We start from the raw sequence: 24,730 nt of genomic DNA on the forward strand, positions 1-24,730 counted from the left end.
TTCTTCATCTGTAAAGAGCTTTTAGCATCAAGAGAGAAAGACTGAATGGAATGTAGAGTTCCTGCTGTACCAGAATTGTATTACTGATAGTTGTATCTTCTGGGGGGGGGAAAAAACCACAATCAAAGAAAGCAAAACCCAAACCGAACTCAAGTGTGAGCTTGGGAAAGCTTCAGTTGTGAATGTATTTGAGGGACGGCGTCTGCAGTCTGTACTGTTTTAAGCTGTTGCCAGCATACACGGTTTATTCTAAACTTGAAACTTATATACTTAGCTTTGGCAGAATCATCGTGTCTTTAACCTTCTTTGTAGAATTCAAAAGTATTATTTAAGGATTCACATGTGATTTTTTTTTTTTCTGTGTTTCTTAAGTTGAACTTTGAAATATTTGCATAGGTTACCAGTGGGCTGCAACGGAAGCAGAAAAAGAAGGCGCACAAAATCTGCTTTACTTTCTTCTTTCCAACAGAACGAGTTGACCTGTTGATAAGGAATTGTCCTCCTTTCCTGGAACTTAAATGCAATTAATGGAAGTTTTTTCTTTACAGTTGCCAAGTCCCCATTCCTATGACATTAAAAAAAAAAAAAAACAAAAAACCACTTCAAAGGGAGTAATTCTTCTTTCTTTCTGTTTAAGATGCTTCCACTCATTCAGTAGTTTTGCAACAAGGTTTAAAACTTACTTGAATTAAGTGTGTTATATTTTCCATAATGAGGATGTTTTAATTTTGATCTACAGGCGATGGGGGAAGGGAGTGTATAGGGGATAGCAGTATGCAAAAAAAAACCCCACTGAGTTACTGGATATTTAAAGTCTTGAAAACATGGAGTATTTGAGTAAGTTTCCTATTGTCTTGCTGTTGACCTCTCCGGACTTTCTTTCTTGGTATGTTCCTAAGAATTAAAGTAAGTGACAATCACAATGTTTACTGATGCATTCAGTGAGAGAAGGCACTGTTTTGAGTCAGCCTGATACTGAAAGCTAGCAACTTTGAATAAAAACGACAGTGTGTGATCAATTACTGGTCCTCAATTTGTAGACAACATGTAGTTTTTCTCTTCTAATTTCTAAGAAGTTGGTTTTATGTCACTCTACAGACTTTCTGTTTTCAGAGTAAGGGTAACATTGCTGGTCAGCATGTTTCAGTGTACTAACAACTGAGGATCAGGTTGTTGGTGCTAGGCCCAGCTTGTCCTCAGCAAACACTTTCTGTGGCGGACTAAGGGAAGAATGTGAAAGACAACATACCTTGTTGGTAACCAGTATGGGCACAAAAAAAACCCACCCAAAAACTAGTGCATGACTTGGATTTATGAAGTGGTGAAGAGAGGTCAATACTCAGGTTCTGGCCGCTCAGACAGCGTTCTCTGTATTTACAATGAAGGTTGAATTTTATTCACTTCTATCTTTTACTTGTGCTTCAGGTGCTGAAAAGCCTTTAGGAAAATGTGAGAAATTGTTCTTAATATTGTAAAATTACCACAGATTGAACTTTGTCATGTGTAGGGAAGAAGGCTGCATTCTTTTAGCTTTATGGTGAATGTACGTACTGTTTTGGGGATGAAGTCATGCTACTTCTGGGGAAGAAACAGACCCCAAAACCCACAGATCTGAATTCTGAAGGAGCTGTCAGCTCAGTTTTTGGCAGCTTGACCACACCTGGGAAAGAGGAGGCTTTGCCAAGAACACGCTGAAACAGTCCATTCCCTGTAGCTTGAGTGTTCCAGTGTGTTTTCATGGCAGAGTGCATGATGCAAGTGAAACCCTGTAGCAGCGATGTTACTTTTTTTTTTCCCACCTTCCTGAAGGGGAAGCTCTCTTTGTTTATAGAGTTACTCTGGTAGGAATGCATAGGAGTGTGACACGGAAGGGTGCATCAGGGTGACGATGATCCATTTTGCCGGAAGCCATGCTGTCCCTTTCAACAGTTGTGTTCTTGCTTTGCAGCTAGTGTTGATTTGCATTGCAGCAGAAGTTACTCCAGTTGATGTAGCAAGAAGTGGTTTATTTATCAACAGTCAAAGTGACTTGCCTGAATTGCTATGAGCATACTAGGTCAACTAGTTCACAAACTACCTTATGTGACCTCCCGTGCTGCTTTGCTGCATGGACAAGGCGACTTTGTGGGCGAGTCCTCCCCACCCCTTTGCTTCCTCTTTCTTGGTCTGTTTGCTTTTGGTCCATTTTGAGGCGTTCTTGTATGAGAATCAATGGCTGATGCATTTTAATGGAGTTCTCGTAGCCGTGTGGCAGGTAGCAAGTTTCGATACTTTTGAGGTACGCTACAGTAATAAGACTTCACATGGTTATCTGTGTCATCTCTATTTAATAAACAGTTTTTTCACTAGAACTTGGTGCCGAGTGTCCTGTTGTCTCATTTATAGGCCTCTACCTGCTCTGTCCTCAAGATTCTCGTTAAAACTGCACTTCTGACTCCCACAAGCCGAGAGTGTAGCGTGGGTATTTTGGGACAAAACCTGAGCTGTTAACACTGACAAACGGATCTTGATGAAGTTGCTTTGTCCTTTGTTTGTTACTCTGGTTTACCCCATCTAAAACTAGATTGTAAGCTCTTGAGCAGGAGCAATCTTAGCTTGTAAAAATTCTGTAAAATGCCGAGTCTATTGAATAAAACCAAAACGTGAAGCTGAAGCTGCACTTCAGCGCTGTTGGTGGTGACTCAAAGCGTGTGTGGTGTCACAGCAGTACACCGTGTCTCTTCTCTGGGGGCTCCTTTGCAGTGTGCCTGTACACCAGTGTCCAGCCCTAGTGTCATAAACGATGCTGGGGCCGTTGCAGTTCAATAAAGTACGACACTTGTGGTTGTTTCTAATGGATGCTTCTCCAGAAGAAGTATGGCTCTAAGAGCAGCTAGTGGCCAATGCTGTTCCATAGCGCCTGTGCGCGTTGCTACCAGCAATGACGGGGAAGGTAAGCTGTGTGCTTCGTGATTTCCTTACCAGACGCTGTTTTTCTCTATACTTCATCTGACCTTTTCTAACCTCCTGCAGATAAGCTCTTCTCATTATTAGTGTAACAAAAACACAGTTTGCTACTCGAATGTTACAGACTCCTTAATAGCTTTACCATGGGAACGATAATGAGAACACCCACGTTGGTATTTGCATTATTTGTTGCTGCATCAACAGCTGAATCTGTGATCCTCAGCTTTGCAATTTTCTAGCAGTGTAACAAATCTTTAAAAAAGATGTTTTCAGTCTTTAAAAAAAATGTTTTCAGTCTTTACTTCAGAGATGCTTTTCTCCGTGTTAGTATCCAGTAAGGCAGGATGCTGCCCTAAGAGCTTTTTCCCTAGATGCCTGACCCCAGAGCCAGTTTGATGCCCCATCGTGTCTTTATATCGTGTAGTTCCTGGTTTGTATGCTTTTGGTTTCTTGAAAGTTATGATCTATCAGTAAGGAGGATGAGACCGATTTCAGTCAGCCGTTTCCTAACTTTTACAGCTATTTCAGTTAACGAGTTTTCTTTAGACTGCTCTTCTCCTCAGTAGCTCTTTGACTCCTGTGCGGTGTCTCCTCCTTGTATGTAGGTTGAAAATACAGTCTAAGGCCATTATATGAAGCATATTAAAAGTAGTTTCAGGAACCCTTGGGAGGAAAGCTTGCTATAAAACCTACTTTTTCCTTACCTGTCTAGTCTGATTTTCACCAATAATTGAAGGATATGAAAATGTGAGGCATAGTCAAGTCTAAGCAATGTTTGGGGTTTTGTTTTTCTTTAAACAGAGGCTAGTCACAGAAAGGGAAGACACTTCAAAAGGTATCAACAGTTCTTAGGCGAAATGTAATGGCTGTCTACTAAAACTGAAAAAAATAGGGCATTGTTTTGAATTCTGCCCACAATTTTATCTGAAATGTGGGTAGGTAGCTGGAGGCTTGGAAAAAATCACACAAGCTCAGTGTCTGCATCCTCAGCGCTGTTACAACTCTCAGTCCACCCAAAATTACTAATTCACCCGACAGATTTTGTAGTGGTATAGTTGCTAGTTGAGTTTCCTACATAAGCTTCTGAAAAAAAAAAAAAAAAGTTGTGGAACAAGCTGAGATTTACAGGTAATGGAAGTAGACAGGGTTGGGGCTGCTGTCTTGATTTTAGAGGAATCTGGAGTACGCTGCCTTCCCTTGGGATTGCTGAAAGAGTTCCAATGTGATTCCTTATTTTCAGCATGTGCCAAAACTTAACTGTGTAACCGTCACCCAAATGGGTGTTTGCTTTGCTTCATTAGTGGCTGGCTTAATGTGATTTCCCAAAGCTCGCTCCTGCTCCTGAAGGGGTGGCCATCGGAGGGTTTAGCCTCCCCTCTCCCCAGACTGTAGAAACTTGTGAGGCCCTAAACCCAGAAATACTTGGGTTCCTGGTTTTATCAGTTATGGGCCTAGTTTAGTATCTATCCGAATTTGGACACGTGGGCCGTGAAGCAGACCTAAAGCCCTGGTCCTGCAAAGGCTACACCCATAGACTTTAAAATGCTTATTGTGTCATTTAATTAAAAGGTGAAAATCACACTGACTCAAATGTACTGGGTGGCTCCCCCCCCATCCCCAAACTAGACATAAGGTTCACAGTTCATCGTATGTATCTGTTACCCGTTGCATGTTTTGGTTGAAGTTAATGAACTAGCAATTAAATAAATTCTCTGTGGATGCCAGTTAGGAGAGATGTGCTTCACAGCGATGCTTCACCAACAGCAAAAGACAGATAATGAAAGTTTCCGCTACGAATTTACTCCAGCAATTTGAGGCTGTGGTGCAACTGATAAATAAAAGAACAGATGCAGACATATATTTAAAGAAACCTTTTAATATAAAATGCAGAGCAAATGGTGTGAAATGGCTGATTTCAACATCAGTTGTTCAGTGCATTTCGCGCTCTGAGGCGGTGTTTCCTTTTCAGAAAATGCCAGTTGATGCTACCAGTTACTGTAAACGTAAGTGCAAACAAACATGATTCACGCGCTAAGGGCACAGGTTTTTTCCTTCAAAAGGTATCATTTGGTATCTTAACTTGTATTGCGTGTACGGGTAGTTTTCATGTGTTTGGTGCAAGTGCTTTTTTTTTAACATACCGGACCATAAAGTTGCTACACTGTTGTCATGCCAAGAACAATGAGAGGGGGTTTTTTTATACCACTTTTATGGGTTTTGTTTATAAAAGCTATAAAAAGTATCTGTTGCTGTCTAGTTGTTAATATTAGTAATGATTTCAGTATCGTACAAACTAGTATGCCTCTTAACATTCCTTCCTTATCATTACATGCTTGTTTCTCTTCTAGGCTGTTTGGTTGGTGGTTTTTTTGCAGACCATTTTTTTTATGTTATTAAATAGAAAAGGATAAGCTGTTGGGAATAAACATGTAAGTGAATAGAACATCTTCTTTTTAGTAGCACAAATAAATAACAAAACTGAAAGCTCTTCTCTCCATTCAAAACCACTATTGGAGTGTAACCTCGTTATTACAAGTACAGATAAAAAGTAATTTTGTACAATTTAATTTGCTTTAAAGATTTGGGGAAAATTTAAAAAAAAAAAATCCATAAAGCTGAAGATACTTATAAAAAAAACAATTATTTTTAAAAACTAAAAGGAAAACCTTTAGTACTTCTCCTTGAGGAAGGTAACCACAAGGGAAGGCATAAAAGTAAATATATCCCAGACTAGGAAACAACAGGAACTCATTCACCATCACTCACTTTCATGAAAGAAACTTGAGAATGATTCCGTTGCAGAGGATGAAGGTAAGACAATATTGACCATATGAACTGTAAAATTAATTGGTATATCGTGTTTGCTTGGAGCTATGATGGTGGAAGTAGTGAGAAAAATGCAATCGCTCCCTGGGTGTCTCTCCTCAAAGGAAAGCTGAGAGACGCAGAACGTTGCTGAGCAAGTGCAAAGCATGGTGTATCTCTTAGGAATACATAACTCCACAGTGAATTTCAGGTGAAGATGAACTTGAGCTACAATTTTTCTTCCACTGCTAAAAACGAATAATAAAATGTCACTTTGTATATGAAGAATCTAGTACTTGGGCCTAAACCACATTTTTCTTCCATCTGTATCTGAGCTGAAGCTTGCTTTTTTTCCCCTATTGATGTGTCATTTCCTCCCCCACCACCCTCCCCATCACCAGAAACTAAATTCCTAGTTTTACAGAGGCTTATAAACGCAGTATTTGCAATTCTGCTTGTACCGATGGCCTAGCTGCTTTGGTTCTTGTTAAAACTAAACGTATTTCCTTGTTTGCTTCTCAGCTGGTAGACTTTCTAACAGATCACAATCTGCTTGGTTTGCCAGACACTTGTACATGTATTCTTCCTCAAATGTAGTCGTTTCCACCTGTACTACTGTAGTCACTGACCTCCAGTCTTCACACGAATATCTTTCTCGTTCTTTCAGGAAAAATAAAACCTAAGTGATCTCAGACATCTTATTGTTGTTTCGGCTCTTTTTCATTATCTCGTTTCTGTTCTGATTTGACCAAGTGTTTGGGTATTATGAAAACACTGCCCTCGCTACTGCAATGAATGACATACTGGCATGGGTTAACAGGTCTACCCCGGTCATCCCTCAATCTACTGAAAATGTCACGGTACAAGTTGTTTAACTTCTGCTTCATCCGGCTGATTGATCGGCTGTGCTGAGAGTGCTCCTTTTTAAGGCTCTCCTTTTGTGTTTGAAGATTACACACATCTTCTTCCAAGTTAAGAATTGCATTTAGTTTGCGTTTACGACAATTCTGGGCAGCAACTTTGTTTTTTCCTCTTCTTCTGATGTCACGTAGAAGTGATACCTGAGTATCTGTCAGATGGTTATTGGCGAGCATGCTGTTGAAGGACTCAACAGGCATGCTCACAATTTCATCAACCGAAAATGGTGTTCTCGTAGCTTTCACACACCATTCATTGCTACTAAGGTTTGTATCAGTAGAATTGTGGCAATTATCCTTTACTTCGCCTGGTTTCGCCATCCACGTCTGTTGATGATGCTCCGAAGTGGATTCTGCTTGACTTGGCATCTGATTATATGTGGGGTTATGAAGAAACTGCTGAAGTGTGGCTTCTCTAGAACACCCTGAATCACCTGGATATGCCACATGGTCATATTTAGCGTGTTCTTGGCAATGGCCACCAACAGCTTCTAAGCCATGTGGAGAAACAGATTTAACATCACTGCTGTACCCAACAGCACCTTCACTGCAGACTGAGTAAGAGGCCGTGCTGTGACTTGAATTCAAAGACAGTCCCGAATCTGAGCCAGGTTCTTGAAAGAGCTGAGAAACTTCTATAGGATCAAAGCCTTCCTCCAAAGCCAAAGACATGAGCTTAATTTCATCAAAATTATCATCATGGGCTGCTGGGCTTCTAATGTCAGCAGCTGAAAACAGCCCTGTCAAATCTGACCCATGAAGTAGCGCTCCTGGATTTGTGATATTAGAGCTTGACTGAGGAAAAGACTCTTGCCTTTGTAAAAGTCTTGTTTCTGAATCTGATTGAGTGGGGTAATCTGTTCTTAGTAGCGTGGCATCGTGACGACTGAAACAGTGGCGAAGTGTCTGGGTCGCATTTGTATCGTGGTGTGAGGATAATGGGTCTCGGCCTCTACTAGAAGTAGCAACTTGTATATCTTCCAGTAAGCTCACCTAAAAGATGATGGGGGGGGAAAATGGCATCTTTTATAAAATGAACGCCTCTACATTCCTCCATTTTTTAATATTCCACTATTTGAATCTATTAAAGTCAAAATTTTATATGTTTAACTCCTCTAGCTATTCTGAATACTGCTTCCCACTTGTACAAAGTGTAACCTGTGTTGGCATGTGGGTAGAGGAAGCAGGAAGGGTGCAGAAGAAAAGTGACCGAAGGGATGGGAGGAGGAGGTCTCGAGAAGGACAGTGTGGGGCTGATGAGTGTTAAGAGGTGGAAATGGGACTGATGCTAAGCGTACATCAAACTACAGCCTGCGTGTTATACCTGAGCTGGTCTAAAAAAGGGTCCTTCCAGGAGGGGTGGTCCTGCCCCTGGTATTGATGATCATCTGCTTCCAGGGTGAGCTGGTTCAAGGTGCTAAGCTGTTAGAAAATTAACCTTGTACAGAAGATAAATTGCTCACCTGCAGGAGTTAACCAGGGAGAACAGTGGTGTAAGAAACGAGGGGAGGAGGAGAGGAACGCCAAGGTCATGCTGTCGCAGTCTGACTGCTTTTCTTTCACAGGTTATAAAGCTTTGGGGGCTGTGAGCTGCCACATTTGGCCTAGCTCCTTCTAAACTGAGGTCTATTGTGTTCAGATTGCAACTCGACTCCTTTACTAATCAGCCTGGAGGAAACATCCCCACCCCAAATCACACCTTCTGTGGATGTCTTTTGACCTTAAATTACTACTCAGTTTTTCTTTACAAAAATAAAAACGCTGTATGATCCCTCAGCCCTGAAGTTCAGATGATAAACGAGCGCTGCAGTAGCATTAAGGCCCACCTTTTGTGGGCCTGGGTTATAGTTGCTGGGTCCTAGAAGTACAAAGTCACTGAGCAAGATTATGTCAGGGCACTTGCTGACAAGGAGAGTAGTCATAAAATACATGGATACAAAAAACCAGAACGTAAATACATCAAGTAGGAAGCGTATGATACGATTCCTCCATAGCTGAGCATTCCTACTGTGGTCCAGGAAAGGACTTTTCTGACTGCAGTCCATTGAACAAATGATGTAAAAAGCACTTTCCACAGGGAAGGAATGATGTACCATAAAGACTGGAATGTCTTAAGTTCTCTACTACGCTTACTGGGAGCTCAGGTAACAGAAAAAGTCTTGCCTTATTTCTCCCAGGGAGTTACCATGTACTAGACTGCCTGTAGTCTGTGAGACAGAGATGGTATTTTCAATTAAAACCCTTGAAAATAAATACTCTTAGCAAGTTAACTATTAAAAAAATCCCCCATGCTGTAAAGATTTGGTACCTGGAAAAAACAAGCAATCCATTTTCAACCGACAGATTGTCACAAGATGGCAGTGCATTAATAGTCTTAAATAAAATATGCAACCGTGTATTGTTATAGCTACATAAAACCTACAGCCAAATTCCTATCAAATTATGAAAAGAGCAGAGAAAACTAAACTGACGAACTTCTGAACCTTGTTAGTGCGGAATCCATCATCAAAGCTGAAGAGAGGAGCAGACTAATTTATGGGCTGGGAGGCTCTATCCAAACTACGGATTCCCAAAACTAGGTGCTCCAGAGATAAACATGAAGTTACACGGAAAACACTAATGACCCTGGAAGGCTCCTACAATGGGAAGCGTATGTAAGATGCCCTTGGAATATCGCAAAAAAGGAATGTAGGGAGTAGGTTCATGGTTAATGACCGCAGCTATGAGCTGTGGGAGAGGAGGGAGACTCCAATTAAGATAACAACTGGGTTTTTTTTGTGAAGATGGGCACCCAGGAAGTAAACAATAGTATCAGAAGCCCAGAAGATAACAAAAGAAAACAAAATAGTTTTGCTGCTAATGCTGACTGACCTGATTTGCAGTGAAGACGGGTCTTTTCTTGAGGGTAGTATCCTTGTAAGCACTTGACCCAACATTTATGACAACTGTAATCTTTCACCACAAATAATGCCCAATAGCTGCTAGCGCTTAACAACTCAGCGTTGCTCTAGAGAAACATACCAAGAGCTGCTCTATAAATATGAATCGGCATTAGGTTTCAGAAAGGGAATTATTAATTGAACTAATTAAGTTGTCCAGCGGCTCCATCCAACTTTCAACACCAGGTCACAGGAAAGGCAGAACTTCATAGCTTTCATATCCCAGACAAGTTACTGGGGAAAATTGTTCAAGTAGAACCAGTGACAGCTGCTGTAAAAGGTGGACAGTAGCGTCTTTCATGTCTTCAGGCAAGTTTTACTACATTGATTTGCTGATATATTCCCTGGGGGGTTTTTTGTTAGACAAAACAGAGTAAGTCATTATCCAGTAATCCCTGACTGTATCCCAATGTATTAGCAATACATGTGTTTTTACCTCTAGCATGTTTTCCACCTGCGAGGACAGAAGCTGTAAATAGCCCTCGAAGGAGAGAAGGGGATCTACATGGTTGCGGTTGCCCTGTGACAGAAGAAACAGAAATGCTTTGTAAGGCACAGTTACTTTACATAAAAGGAGGTGAAAATCAAAGTCCTAGAGGAAATACAGCACAGCTTTGTGAAATGCTGCTGCCGACCCCACCACCAAGTCTTCATCCTGATGGGAGATGTCACGTTGCTAGAACGAACTCCATGGCAGGAGCATCCCTACTCTGCCCCACAACAGCAGAACTGGGCTTTCCTCCTCCCTGAGGCTGCACCGACACTCTGGAAAAAAACAAGTATTTTTTCATAGCCCAGCTGCCAGGGCAGGGGCAAACAGAGGAGCTGGCAAGAAACCCAGATCCGATGTTCTAAGTTCTCCTAAGATCTCTTGAACAATGAATGCTCTTTCCACTGTAGCTCTCGGAGAGAACAAAACCCAAAGTGCACCCGTTTCAGTTTAACATCACTGAGATTATTTCTCTGCCTTCCAGTTACGATACACACATTAAGATCTGAACAATCCAGTTTCTCAAATGTAATTCTACATCTGAGCAGTAATCTTTACATAAACAGTGAAAGCAGGATGATTTAGCATCCACATCTCAAGTGTCTGTAGGCCAAAAAAGAAATCCTTGCACACAAATGCAATACCTTCACAATGGAGAAAATATTTAAATAAAACAAATCGAAAAATGGTTAGTTGCAAGTCATTTCTGTACACTTCAGAACACTTCAATTGCATAAACTATACTGGAGGGGGACATTTTCATGGTATATAAGGGCATAATTTACAACTATTGTCTGAAGTCAGGGTTCCTTTCCTGCCCTTGCAAAGGACACCCCCAAATGAAAAGATAAAAATTAAATATTCCTTTCAAAAACATTCACTGTTTCTTTCACTACTGTCTGTCTCAGTGATAAGACCTATATTCTCCCTCACTTCCTCTTCAGTTTTTCCTTCTTCCCTTTTTTTCTTTATTTACTTGATTTATGTTTTCTTCCTCCTCCTCCTCTTGCAGTTCGCGCCGATCATCTCCTTGGACTGGACAGCAGTCATCCAAAGCTTCCTGACAAGCTTTCAGGTCAACATCCTGAAGACACAAATAAAACAGTGCTATTAACACGCTTACTTCAAGTAACAAGCAATGGGACGAGAGGAAACGTCCTCAAGATGCATCAGGGGAGGTTTAAATGGGGTATTAGGAAAAATTTCTTCACCGAAAGGGTTGTATCACGCATTGGAACAGCCTGCCCAGGGAAGTGGTTGAGTCCCCATCCCTGGAAGTATTTAAAAGAGATGGAGACATGGTGCTTAGGGACATGGTTTAGTGGTAGACTTGGCAGTCTATGCTGTCAAAATTAATCTTTAAAATGCACCTTTTTTTTTTTTTTCCAGATATAGCATTTCAAATAAAATATACACTGAAGCGTTCATTCATGTGGATGAACTGACTCTGTGTAGACTTCGGGGGCAGAATGAGACCGACGTCAGTTCAGGAGGGCAGACACCTCCTCCTCTTTTGGTGCCCAGACAATGAACCTACCTACGATAGAAATGGACGTTCATAAACACTGGAAACAAAATTCTTCTGAAACGGACACATGATGATGTGATTTCATGGGAAGTTTGGGCTATCACTGTCTTAAGGATGTCATTTCACAACAACATTTCCAAGCCAGATACATACTCAGTGATGGAATCTTAAAATAGGCAATTATACATGGAAAGTTAGCAAAATCCCTCGTTTTTTCTTTCAGGAAAACAATCACATTAACATGTATTGTAACAGCAGCTCTATTTCCCCATCACTTCCACATAGTCAATGATGGGGTGGTTTTTTTTAATCTCCAGCAATGAAATTGTTCTGATTTAGTGGTCTCAGAAGCATTTTTCAAGTTATCTTTTATCTATAGTCATATCAGCAGACTTCTTAAATTTTTATTATAGGGCTGGGGCATTGCTAGGTAAGAACGAATCACTGCTGAGGACTCTACATATTTATAATTTTAAAAACTTTGATATTTCAGCCTCTATAGGGCAAGTCTGAGTTATTAAAATGCGAAACTCGGTGGAATGGCAGCCCGAAAATCAAGTGGCCACACTGCATTAGTTCCTTATATCCCCAGCAAAAAGCTTTGGCAGGAGCAGAAAAGACAAGCTCTCAACAGCAGCAAATGTAACGAGTTAGTGTTCTGTTCGAAAAATCACAATAAATTCACTTTGTAGGTTTTATATGAAAGCATAAACTATACCAAAACTGCAGCTGTAATAGTCATCAAAATGTGTACAACATTTTTATTAATTATTGCTTCATCCAAAACACATTAAAAATTAAATGTAAGAAGGTTTAAAAATAGGACTCCAGAGTAAAATTAAATATAATTTGAAAATAAAGTAATATTAATTTCATTTTTATTAATTCTATTAAAGCTTCTTTTTTAAATTATGAAAAATAATTTTATTTGTAACTGATTTTATTTGTTGCCTTTCCATTTTTCTGTGCTTTCTTTTCAAGGCTTGGAAGGGAACCTTAACTTTATAAACAGTCATTTGTAACAACAAATAAGACATACAGGGCACTCATCTGCCACTCTGATGTAAGAGGTACTTTCCTTCAGTGATGACCAACACAATTTCTAGCTATTAATGTATATATAATATATATGTCATATACATAGCATATATATATATATAATATATATTAAAATATATATTCCAATATAGTATGTCGTCTTTGTCAGCTGCAGCTGGAAATGACCTGATGACTTGTTATTGCCAAATATGAGAAAACATTTACTTGTCTAACCGCACACAAAAAAATAGAGTTTTTTTCCTCTACGTAGTAAAACAGCGGGAGAGGGAACTTAGTGTATGGGAGCCTGAGCACACGGTAACCAGCTACTTGCGAACACTTGCAAACGAGTTCAATGGAACTGCTCACAAGCATGAAGTTAGACCCATAATTACACATTCGCAAGATCCGCGCTAGTCTTTAATTTTACAACGAACCAACCTAATACCTGTCCAATGAATATGATCTATTAACATCCTAATTAATACAATTCTCCATCATCAAAACCAGACAAGATGTCAAGGACAATGGCTATTAAAGACCTTAAGCAGCTCCTCTTGAGCTGAGTGTCCACGAAAGCTGCTGCTGCTAAGGCAGAGTATTCGGCTCCCGAATAACACAGCAAATTAATCACTCTACCAGCTGACAGCGCGTCAAATGCAGGAAACAGTTAGAAATGTGGTATCTATAACGTGACGCCTCGAAAAAACAACTGTAAGCACTGGTTTTGAATACAGAAAGTATATGGGTGAGAACTGGATGGTTCCTATTAAAATTACAAGGGGTACAAACCTATCCTGCCACCAGGGAAAAGAAAAGCAGCTTCCGGTAACTTTGTGATGAGCTCAGCGTGGGACCTGCTTCATCACTTGAAACCCTCACAGTTCAACCTGCTTATGGTGGAAATCCGCCTGCAGACGACGCCAGTCTGATGAAGGCTACGATGGAGATGGTTCTTCCCAGCACCATCGTGAGGACAACTGAATTTCCAATGTGCCTGATGGGACGGATCCTTTCTGAAGAGAAACTAAATGCTCCCGAAGCTCGTAGAAATTTGTGAAGACTGTCATGGCTTCAGTTTCCCCAGGAAGTCAAAGACAACCGAATTTTCAGGTCTTTCCCTATTGATACGTAGAGCTGTTGACCACTAAGGAGATGGGGAATATTTCTGACCATGAATTTTAGGATTTACCTGGACTCCGCATTGACTTTTATGTATCTTTTAAGGGAAAATAATGGCTTTGACTATTTTGTCTGCTAAGCCACAGAGAATGTCTTGGTACCCTTAGTTTCCAGGCTGAGAGCCACCAACTGCACTACAGGATCACGTGCCATTTTGTCCTAATGACCCCTCGGCTTTAAGAACAGGACGGAGATCAGAGTCTCCCTCTGATCTTCACATAAAACTCCTGCTGATGCGAACGGAGATGCCAGCAGGGATGGGAGGGAAGCAGGGTCTCACAGCTGCAATCGTGACCATTCACTGTAATTTACCAAAGGGAACGTATCACCTCCACTGAATGAGATTAATAGTGCTGCACCCTGTGGCTTTGAAGATTAGCCTTACTACCACCGTTTCTCCCTCCAGCAGATGATATTATAATATACTGATGCCTGCTTACGTTGATTATTACTTCGGTTAAGTTATCCATCCTTTTTAAAAAAAACAAACGTGTTTTCCCCACTACCAGGGCAGTTTCTGAGGGAGCACAGCCCTGTGACTAGCTTTTCACAACAGTGGTGGTGCAGATACGGTGTGTGTAAGATTGTTCACAGCACCGATTTCTATGTACGGGATCATTTCAGTGAAACTCTCTATATCGAAATCCTGTAACACAACCAGAACCTTTTCCCCTTAATTTCTCCGTTCTGGCTTTTAACCAAAATCCCTTGGATTATGCTGTTAAAGATTTACTCTCTGACATTACACTCCCCACTAGCTTGTTAGTCTTTCCCAGATGAAGAACAGCTGAAAAACACTGCTCAACAACTGAACGCTTCTGTCTGTGCCCATGCATCACAGGATTGATTGCTGGGCTGCTGCCACGGGGAAAATAGGAGAGGTAACTCCCGCAGAAACAGCCATATCATGTCTTTGAATGAAGCATTTTGTTAAAGATGATAGCTTAATTTTGCAGTCTGAATATCCATCTAAAGACAAAAGGAATCAGCTGTACATACTACTTACTCAGTACTGCACTGAGTCACTCTTAGGGTTTCTGTCCTGTTCCTTATTTTGCATTAATGGCAGCAGAAGAAACAGTAATTGAGTTACAGTAATACCACTATGAGCCCAAGAGCTAGATCAGGACCACATGCGGATGGTCTCTGTACAGAGAAAAAGACTAATTCTTGCTCATTGTAGGAGCCTTGCTATTACCACTAAAGCCATTTATTGCAGCAGCCTTTCCACTTCTACCACTGGAGGGTGTGGAAGTTCACACCTCCCGCAGCAGGCTGTTTAGCAATGGTAAACTGCGACCCTACCTGAAGAAAAACCTTCAATTTGCATTTGGAAGGATTTCTGCACAAGCACAAGGCAGGAGATTTACACTAAAACTCCCACAAAAAGAAGAAGAAGAAGAAAAAAAAAAAAGTAGTACCTCAAATTCTAGTCTTGCTTCTGCCATTTCCCAGTTTCTGTTGGGCTAGAGAACACCACCTGAGACTAAGTCTGATTGTGTGAATTATCCATCAGCCTTGTAGGCTGGAGGGCTGGGCTCTAACCGTGTGTCTGCCCTTTCCCTAACGTACAACTTACTGCACGTCAACTATCAGCTTCAGTTTGTCAGTCTTCGGAATATGAAAAATAGCAATCTATGTCAAATCTGCTACTTAAAGTGGTCCAAGAATCAATGCGGAGGTGAGAGAAAGTATGATTTTTGTGGGTGGCCTGGCCCACTTTTAATTGGAAGGACACTGCCTGCTCTGGCAGTTTTTCTTACTACATTAAAAATAAGGCCTTCCATTTCCAATTAAGTACATTGGAATATAGACGTCAGCATAAATTGGGTGTACCGTACAGCAAACTATCCTTCCACATACCCCTTCCCCTTGCTTCCCCCACCCATACGTTATTTGTCGTCCATAAAATAAGATGTAGGGAGCAGAACCTGTAATGATACCCAAACATGAATAGGTCTACAGCGACGCACTGGATGGGTGAACACGACCCCTCCGTCAGAAAGCACAGGCAAGCTGTTTTCAGCTATCGATCGGCGTGCAGTCGGCAAACAGGGCTAAAACTACACAGCTCAGGGCAACTGGTGCACAGAAAGATGCGAACCAGCTCTGGAGCCACAGGAACGTCCCGCCGCCGCAGAGCAGAGCGGGCAGGGTGGTGTAATACTGTGAAACTCCGCCTCTAACTGTGTTCGAAGAACTGCGCTTGTATGAGGTTTTACATAACCTGACCCAAACTGGCCTTTCTAAGCACGAACATAGAGACTACAGTACAAACAACACAAATTAACCGCTGTGCATCTTCTTCCTTAACTTCTGTAATTCATAAAGAACAGCAATTCTCTGCTGTTGGTTATTAATTAGAGCAGGTGTTCTTCAATCGCGCACAGGAGTTCAGCTCTTGGGAAGGGCTTCAACATCTGTCGTAGAGAATGCAATACCTCTGGACGTCACAAACCTGCTTGGTTTGGGTGGGAGCAGAGCCTTCCTTCTCTGTCCCACCCCGAGCTGGAGCGCGTCCCACCTACAGGGCGATGACCCAGCTCAGGCACTGCCTCTTCTGCTGGCAGGGGCAGCATCGGCGCCTGTGGGTTCACACCATTTGGAAAATGAGAACGTTTTTGCTGTAAGATTCAGGCCGCGGATAAAAAAATTGGAAAACTACGTAGTCAATTTCTGCTAATCTAAATAATTCCCCACGTGTATTTCGTGAAAGGTGAAGAACCCATCCAATTTTTATAGTCCCTTTCTTCAAATGTTTATATATATATATATATACACAAACATGCACATATAGAAATATTGATATTCAGAGAGAAAAGGAAAATAAAACCACTGAATCAAGCAGGGCAGCTCTTAACTCTTGCAAGATCTTCAGCTAAGACGCTGTTGTATGAGAAGCTTCTTGAGACTTTCTCTGTATTTGTGAATACTGTTGCCGTATACATAGGACTGATGCCCCATCTTGCACCACTGAGGCCCCCCACTTCCCCACACACAGTTTTTAAGGTGCTTCGGAAAGCAGGTCTTGTTCATGTTGCACATGGATTTATGGCTCAGCGTAACAGCTTTTAGAAGTGTTGTTGGGGCAGACTTACAGTGAGAAGCCTAAGGAAAACGCAGCCTTCTATTGTCAGAGTGGGGCACAGACTGCATCCCAGGTTATGTGCCTGTGGGATGGCTTCTCTCTTTTCCCCACCAGCATCAGACCTATACCCAGTGCCAGCTGCATGTCTTTTTTTTTTTTTTTCCCTGTATTCTTTTGTTGCTTTTTCTACACTTAAAACATCAAAATTTACACTGCCACACAGTGTCTCGATTTAGCGTTTTCCTCAAAACGCATTCTTTGAGCAATCCAACAATAATTTACAAACACACTGGGAAAAAAAATAAGGCGACAGGCCTAAGTTCACCTGGGTAAGTCAACGTGACCTACTCAATGTGACCTGCTCGTGTGAGAAGGTGTGAGCTGGGCAGAAAAAAAGTTAGACACCCATGTTTTCAATAGTGGATGCTGGTGTTCAAATAGGTGCTAAACATACTGCCAGCATTTAAGGAGTAAGTGGGGCTCTCGTTACAAATTCTTTCTTGAAAAAAACCAAGATTGCAATCTGTTTTTTTCAGCAAAGGGTGAAGAGGGTGACTAGGTGGTGCACAAACACTGCTGTATCTGGAGAAAAGTACCATGAGAAATAATCAGCCCAAAGAAAAGACAAAGTTCACTCTTACGTTTTCTATCTATTTCCTTAGCAAACATGCCCACTGGAGCCTAAAAACTTGGTCCAGGGTATTCCGCAAGTGGTAGGACCTTTCATTACTGTAGAAATGATTCCATTTCCTTGCATGAACTGATGCATGTCTTCCTGGCTATTCAAAGCAAAAGGTTATTGTTTTCTTTTCTTCCCCACCCCCCGCCTAAAGATGTAACTCACGGTTCCCATGCAGGAACCCTGGTACCTTAATCTCAATCTCAAACATCCACGAGAACCAAACCTACAGGCTTTGATTCTGTAGCTGACCCAGACCAGACAGCACAGAGGCATTAAACTAATACCCTAAGACATATGAGCACATCTTCTACCTACCACCCGCTATGACCTGCTGTAGGTAATGCAGGACAATGAATTATGCATAGGATTCAGAACAAAAAACTTTTTTTAAATGCAATCTCTGCTCTGGTACAAACACTCTCATCTCTGGTCCTGTTACGTCCATCTAAGAAAACAGGTAGCAAGACTCATCATACGATTATTTCATTATCACAGAATCATAGAATCTTCATGGTTGGAAAGGACCTTTGAGATCATCGAGTCCAACCATACACACACACACAAAAAAAACCCCACCCCCAAAATCTACAACCTCTGCCACTAGAGCATGCCCTGAAGTGCCACATCTAGATGTTTCTTAAATACCCCTAGGGATGGTGACTCAACCACCTCCCTGGGCAGGCTGTTCCAGTGCCTGACCACTCTTTCATTAAAGTAATTCTTCCTAATATCTAATCTAAACCTCCCCTGCCACAACTTCAGACCATTTCCTCTGGTCCTGTCATTATTTACTTGGGAGAAGAGGCCAACACCCACCTCTCTCCAACCTCCTTTCAGGTAGCTGTAGAGGGCAATGAGGTCTCCCCTCAGCCTCCTCTTCTCCAAGCTAAACATGCCCAGCTCCCTCAGCCTCTCCTCATATGACCTGGTCTCCAGACCCCTCACCAGCCTGGTAGCTCTCCTCTGGACACGCTCCAGCACTTCTATGTCCCTCTTGTACATCATATGATTATTTCTCCATTAAAAGGTGTATTTCAGAATAAATATATTGTGTTGGTTTTGGTACCTTAGTCTTCATCTCAAATACCCACAAGAACCAAACCCACAAGCTTTGATTCCGCAGCTGACTCAGGCCAGACCAGCACAGAAGTTTGCTGGGAACATACTGAATACAAAAGTTTGGGCTGAGCCCAGCCTGTGGGACAGCAAACTAATTGTAGCAACCCACCTGTTTGCTTCACTCCCTGTCAAAGACGAAGTGCTCAGGCTGTCCTAACACCGCACTACATCTCATCCTGCTGTAGAACAGAAAAAATAGGCCAGGCAACCCCGCACGGTTTAGCATGCTCCGACAGCAGGCTCGGAATTCATTTTCTTTCTCATCTACTGTTGTCTTCCAGAGCGGTTTTAAATACCATTTCCCCGAGGCCGAGGATGAACAGCTCGTGTTGTGCTGCCAGCAACGTTCTCGGCAAGGACTGTGAATCAAATGAACCCAGGGGTGGGTGAATCCAGCTGCTAACTTTACAGAACGCCACACGATCCCACGATACCGAGCAGAACAAAGCAACGCCTTCCGTCTGGTTACACGGACTCCTCGTCCTGATGGAGTGTGGATAAGAGGAACGCTAAAAATAGCTCGGGTCTATTTTTACAAAAGGCAAAATGAAGGTTAGAAATCAGCTGAACCACTCTGAAATCCATTATGCTGTTACAATAACATTTTGACAGCACAAGTGGACTTATTCAAACCCGCAGAGGTCATCTTTAAAACAAAGATCAACTTTTCCCTCTGTGTTTATGTTTTGGATCTACCATGCACTTCAAAGAAGTCTGGTGGAAGAGAAACGGGAGCGGGGGCGGTGGTGGTGTGCACTCAGAAGTCCATTTACATTTTAGGTCAAGAACTTAATACCGCCTTATCTTGCTCCAACCATTCTTTCACTTAAAACGTGCTTAAGAGAGAGAGGCCCAGACCTACATTTGGCAAAGAAATGAATCATCATCTCTCCACAGAAAGGAGTGATCCCTTACAGTTAGGGTGTAGAAACTAGTTTTGCAACTACCTTATAAAAATAACAACGCTAACGCAAGGGGAAATAGAAAAAAAAAAAAAAAAAGAAAAAAAAAGAGGAACAAGAAAAAGAAAAGGAAGAAGGAAAAAAAAAAAAAGAAAACCCAGCAAGACAAATGTAATAATTGTCAGTTGATGCTGGTCCTTTAATTCATAATAAGAACAAGCTATTCATAATGGTTCAAAACCAACGTGAAAAATGTTGGTAGTTCAACGTGATATTTCAAAATGCACTTAACATCTGAGTCGCAGAGCCACCGTCCTGGCTTTGCCGTATCTTTCGTATCCGCACAGCGTATCACAAAAGTCTCAGGCCACAAACCGCTTGGGGAAAAACGAAACTCTCTGCCCACTAGCGACTTATCTCAGAAAAGCAGTCCCTGCGGCTGAAAGGCTCGGCTCATCTCCGAGTTACGGATGTGCACGGCTCCTGCGCGGGACGCGGGTCTGAGCGGGACAGAAGGGCAGTGAGGACCGAAACAGAGAAACCAGCCATCGCTGCCGGGCACTTAAGATGCCACACTGATAATAAAGGCAGATACAACGAGGCTGGAGTTTAGCCCTGGCACAGTAAGGGTCCCAAATATAAGAAATGCTCCTGCCGAGTGTAGTTACTGGACTACGGAGACACGGGCGCCCTGGCCCGAGATGAGGGGTGCAGTTCTGCTCCCCATCGCGATGCGTCACGGAGAAGCTGCATTTCTGTAAACCCCAGGACGTTCTTGAGCTGCCTGTGCTGCCCACGCGAAGGAAACGGAGGCGATTCCGGAGGAAAATGCCAAGCAGAAGTGACAGTCCTGGCCTTGCAACCCGGCCTTGCAGGTGATGAGCGGGGCTGGGGCCACATGTGGCCACCTCTGAAGGGTTTCACCCTGCTCTGGTGCTTGGAGGGCCACCACCAGTTGCTCCGTTAGCGGAAGGCTGCACGGCATTACTTCACGGCACCAACCTGCCCCTTGGTTTGTGCTCCCTCCCCGCTGCCTGGGACCCCCTCCCGGGACCACAGACCCCACGGGCCAGACTCACAGCCACGCGCACACCTCTGTAGGTCTCGCCCCTCCATTTTTTGAGGCTCAGAATCATAGAATGGTTCGAGTTAGAAGGGACCTTAAAGACCACCTAGTTCCAATCCCCTGCCATGGGCAGGGACACCTCCCACTAGACCAGGCTGCTCAAAGCCCCATCCAGCCTGGCCTTGAACACTTCCAGGGATGGGGCATCCACAACTTCTCTGGGCAACCTGTTCCAGTGCCAGAAACGCGTCCCCCCTCGTGTCCCCGCAGCTCGCCCCCCACTTACACCCCTAGTCCGCCCCCGGCGGGGCGCATCCCGCCCTCTCTCGGCCGAGGCGGCGGGGCAGACCCGGTGCCCGGCCGGCACAGCCCCCTCCTTCCCCGGCCCCGAGGCCGTCCCGCCGCCGCCGTCGTCGTCCTTTACCTCCGCCATGGGGCAGCCTCCGCTCCATCCTCCTCCCGCGGCGGGGCCGGGGGCGGCTCCCCCGGGCGGGGCGGGCAGGGCCGGGGGCCGCCGCTCGCCCCGGGACCGAGAGCCGGGTCGGGCACTCGCCAGGGCAGGGCCGGCTGCCAGCGGAGCCCCAGGCGGCGCGGGGGGTCGGTGGCCCATGGCTGCCCGCCGGTAGCCCCCCGCAGCCGAGGCTCCTCTGGGGTGCGTGGAGGGGCGGGGGGGTGGGTTGAGGCGGACCGTCTCCTCGGCTCCCGCAGCCGGGCACGAAACCGTCCCGCCGCCCGGCCCCGCTCCGCGCACTCCCCCCCATCCCCCGCCGCCGCAGCGGCCCGGCCCCCGGGCGGGAGGAGGCGCGGGGGCGGGACGGGGACGCGGGCAGCCCGGCAGCCCCGCATCCCTTGGCACCCACCTGTGTCCTGGGGGCTCCCTGCGTGCCCGGGGGGAGTAACAGCCTTCGGTCGCTGGAGCGGGCCGGGAACAAAGGAGGCGAGTTTGCAAGTAGGGTAGCTAGAGGGAAAAACTAAAATAAAATAATAAAATAAAAAATAAGATAAAAAAAAAACCAAAATAAAATAATAAAATAAAATAATAAAAATAAAATAAAAAATAATAAAATAAATAATTAAAATAAAATAAAATAATAAAATAAATAATAAATACTAAAAATAAAATAATAAAATAAATAATTAAAATAAAATAAAATAATAAAATAAAAATAAATAATAAAAATAAAAAATAATAAAATAAAAATAAATTATAAAAATTAAATAATTAAATAAATAATTAAAATAAAATAAATAAATAATAAAAATAAAATAATGAAAATAATTAAAATAAAATAAAATAAAATAAATAATAAAAATAAATAATAAAATAGTAAAAATATAATGTAATATAATATAATATAATTCATATAATATAATATAATTCTAAAAATGCAAAGTGATTCTCCACCTGCCTCTGGTAGTAAGCATTCTCGCCTCCTACCCCCCCTCCTGGTTTTTAGAATTCCCAAATAACAGAAAAAGAAAATACAGTTACAAGTTTTAATTACAATCAACCTGGTGTCTAAATATCTACCCGCCGCCTTTGCTTGCCCTCCTACTGAACTGCATTTTCCCCAGCGCATCTGCTTAGCCCCATGCGAATTTACCCGCGCACATCCTGGAGGTATCTTTTCCAGCTGTTTTGTTGTCTCTCTCCTCTGAAAAGGCCTTTTATCGCTTCTCATCACTTCTACTTATCGGAGTGTTTCAGACTTGTTTTGGCATTTTACAAGGCACAGGGCTGTTCGGGCGCACCCTGAAAGTGTCACTTGTTCAGTGATAACCGTGTGTGTGATGGGCGCAGTTTCTCATTTCTCTGTTATCACGGATGACATTTCCATTTTTCGTGGTGTCCAATGTGATAGTATGCAACGGGTGCATTACAATACTCCTAGCGTTTTCTTGTGCCTTGTTTCTTGTATTCCAATAAAATAACAGTTTTCTTTCAAAATTCCAAATTAACTGGAAATCTGATACAGTCTTCCATTGCCAGCTTTTTTTTCCACACCAGAGTAAGATCTCTGGCTTTTTAAGTAGAAGTGTAACTGAAGGTAACAACGTTGATTTTGCTGTTGCAAAAATAAATGCTATGTGTCTTAAGCTAAATGCATTTACACATTATGATTCACGGCACAAATGCCAAGACAGACCTCCACCACCACAAGTCCTTACATTCCACATTATTCATTGCTGTTAACCCCTTTTTTCTGTTGTTGTTCTTGCAACACAATCAAAATCTTTGCACATAATTCTTGAGCTTGTAGATCAAGTTTTCTAACGATAAGAAAATATGTGGCAATTGAATATAGCCTAACTTTCTTGCAAGAGATGGAGAAGAAAAGGAGCATGTGTTTTGAAGGTGCTGGTGCATATACTGTGGTGTGGGAGAAGACCTCAGGGGACGTTTTGACACATCTCAGGGCTACAAACCAGTGTTATGTCTCCTTTAACTTTCCAGGGACGATGCCCAGTGCATCTCCAGTACAACCTGCGGCACAGCTGCTGGTACTCCAGCACAGGGCACCCTCCTGCCTGACCCAGCGCCTGACCTGCAGCCTGGCACATCTCATTCCTCAAGGGAGACAAAAGCCTCTCCGTGGCCACTGCAGGCCACTACAACAACGTACCTTGAACAGGCCCATTTAGTCACTTCTTCTTTTCTTTTAACAAGATGGTGGATTTTAAATGGTTAAGAGGGTGCAGAAGCTCTGCACCGTTGCAGTTGCTTTTGGCTGTTAGTTTTTCATCTGGACGGAGTTTTGAATCGTTAATCCTTAAGACCCGCACACATGGACCACTAGAGAGGGGCTGAAACCTCTGCCCAGTTGGCCCGGTCACCCTAAGCTGGAGATAAACTTCACTCCCAAGAGATGTTTACGGTGGTAGATTTAGGGATGCTGTTCAGGTCTCTGGCCCCCAGGACATTAAAATCCAGCACTCAAACAGTGATGAACGAGGGTGTGCTCAGTTAGCAGTGTCCCATAGACTCTGTGTCCCACAGAGAAGGTGTCAGTGCCAGAGAGCTCGTGTGCCCCCTCAGTCATCCTCCAGCTCTTTTGCGTGTCACTCTGCCTAGAAAAGCAGCCAGACCCTCATGCTGACCTCCAAAGTCTGTATTATTTCCATGCATGTTTACTAATCAATCAGTGCAAAGACCACTACATAGGTGATGTCGTAGAGTGAACGCTTCTTTTAGCATAAACCCCTTAAACAAGAGATTTTCCCAAAGCTCTTAATCAAGTTCAGCACAACAGCAAACATGACAGTTTGTGTCAGTTCGCTCGGCTCCGGCAGCTCATTGATCGGGGAAAAGAGAACCAACTTCTCTAACCCTAACTGAAGGCTTGATCTGAGTCTGTGAAAAATGCTATGATGTAAAAATGAAGGCCTTCTCCTTTTCTTAACTCAATTTGCCATAGAGCAACTTTGCAGAGTTTCTCCTGAGTTTCTCGAAGGGAAAGGAGAGTTGGTCCCTATGGGATATGGTCCCCCAGACTCGTCTCGGCAGAAGGGGAAGCTGGGCATGCAGCCTGTAAGCGCCACAGTGTTTTCGCCAGATTTCTGGTCTGAATTCCTAGGGAACAAAGACTGCCTATGTGTCTGTGTATGGAGCTGCAGGTGAACTTAGATTACATCTCAGCTGTTTACGGCTCCTATATGCATCTGTAATCATTTATTACAGAGAAGTCTCTTGATAGTTTCAAGTACTCTGCTAGTCTTCCAGCCAGTGAATCTGGGAAATAGCTGTTCATTTTTTTCCTTATTGCTAAATTCTGATAATAATTTATTTTGTTTAATAAAACATCAGCAAAGTTTCTTCCATGAGACATTTCATGCATCATTTCTGATTATTTCAATTTATAAACCTACTTCTCGTGAAACGTATTTTAATCAAAGTAAGCAATTCATAGATAATCTTCTTTCAGAGAAGCATTAACATCAGCTTTAATAAATATGTTACTCAATTACTTGGTATTGATTCTGCGGTGTTAGATGGGTGCATTGCTCCCCAGCATGCCTTTGTGCTTCAT

General features: G+C 42.9%; 1 protein-coding gene across 4 annotated transcripts; it reads right to left on the reverse strand.

The window, feature by feature from the left end:
• Positions 1-5,858: 5,858 nt before the first annotated feature.
• On the reverse strand, positions 5,859-22,402 carry NFE2L3 (NFE2 like bZIP transcription factor 3). 4 transcript variants are annotated; one of them, XM_054192503.1, is made up of 5 exons: positions 22,307-22,402; positions 21,563-21,673; positions 11,074-11,181; positions 10,044-10,127; positions 5,859-7,661 (listed from the first exon to the last, which is right to left on the reverse strand). In XM_054192503.1, the coding sequence occupies exons 1-5, from the start codon at positions 22,382-22,384 to the stop codon at positions 6,450-6,452; spliced, it is 1,593 nt and encodes a 530-aa protein (XP_054048478.1). In that variant the 5' UTR covers positions 22,385-22,402; the 3' UTR covers positions 5,859-6,449. The 4 variants fall into 4 exon arrangements, with proteins under 4 accessions (XP_054048478.1, XP_054048481.1, XP_054048480.1 ...); XM_054192506.1 differs by having other exon boundaries at positions 21,563-21,660; positions 22,307-22,387; XM_054192505.1 differs by lacking the exon at positions 22,307-22,402 and adding an exon at positions 22,234-22,301 and having other exon boundaries at positions 21,563-21,660.
• Positions 22,403-24,730: the final 2,328 nt, after the last annotated feature.

This window comes from Rissa tridactyla, chromosome 2, assembly GCF_028500815.1.
Source record: "Rissa tridactyla isolate bRisTri1 chromosome 2, bRisTri1.patW.cur.20221130, whole genome shotgun sequence".
NCBI classification, from domain to species: Eukaryota; Metazoa; Chordata; class Aves; order Charadriiformes; family Laridae; genus Rissa; species Rissa tridactyla.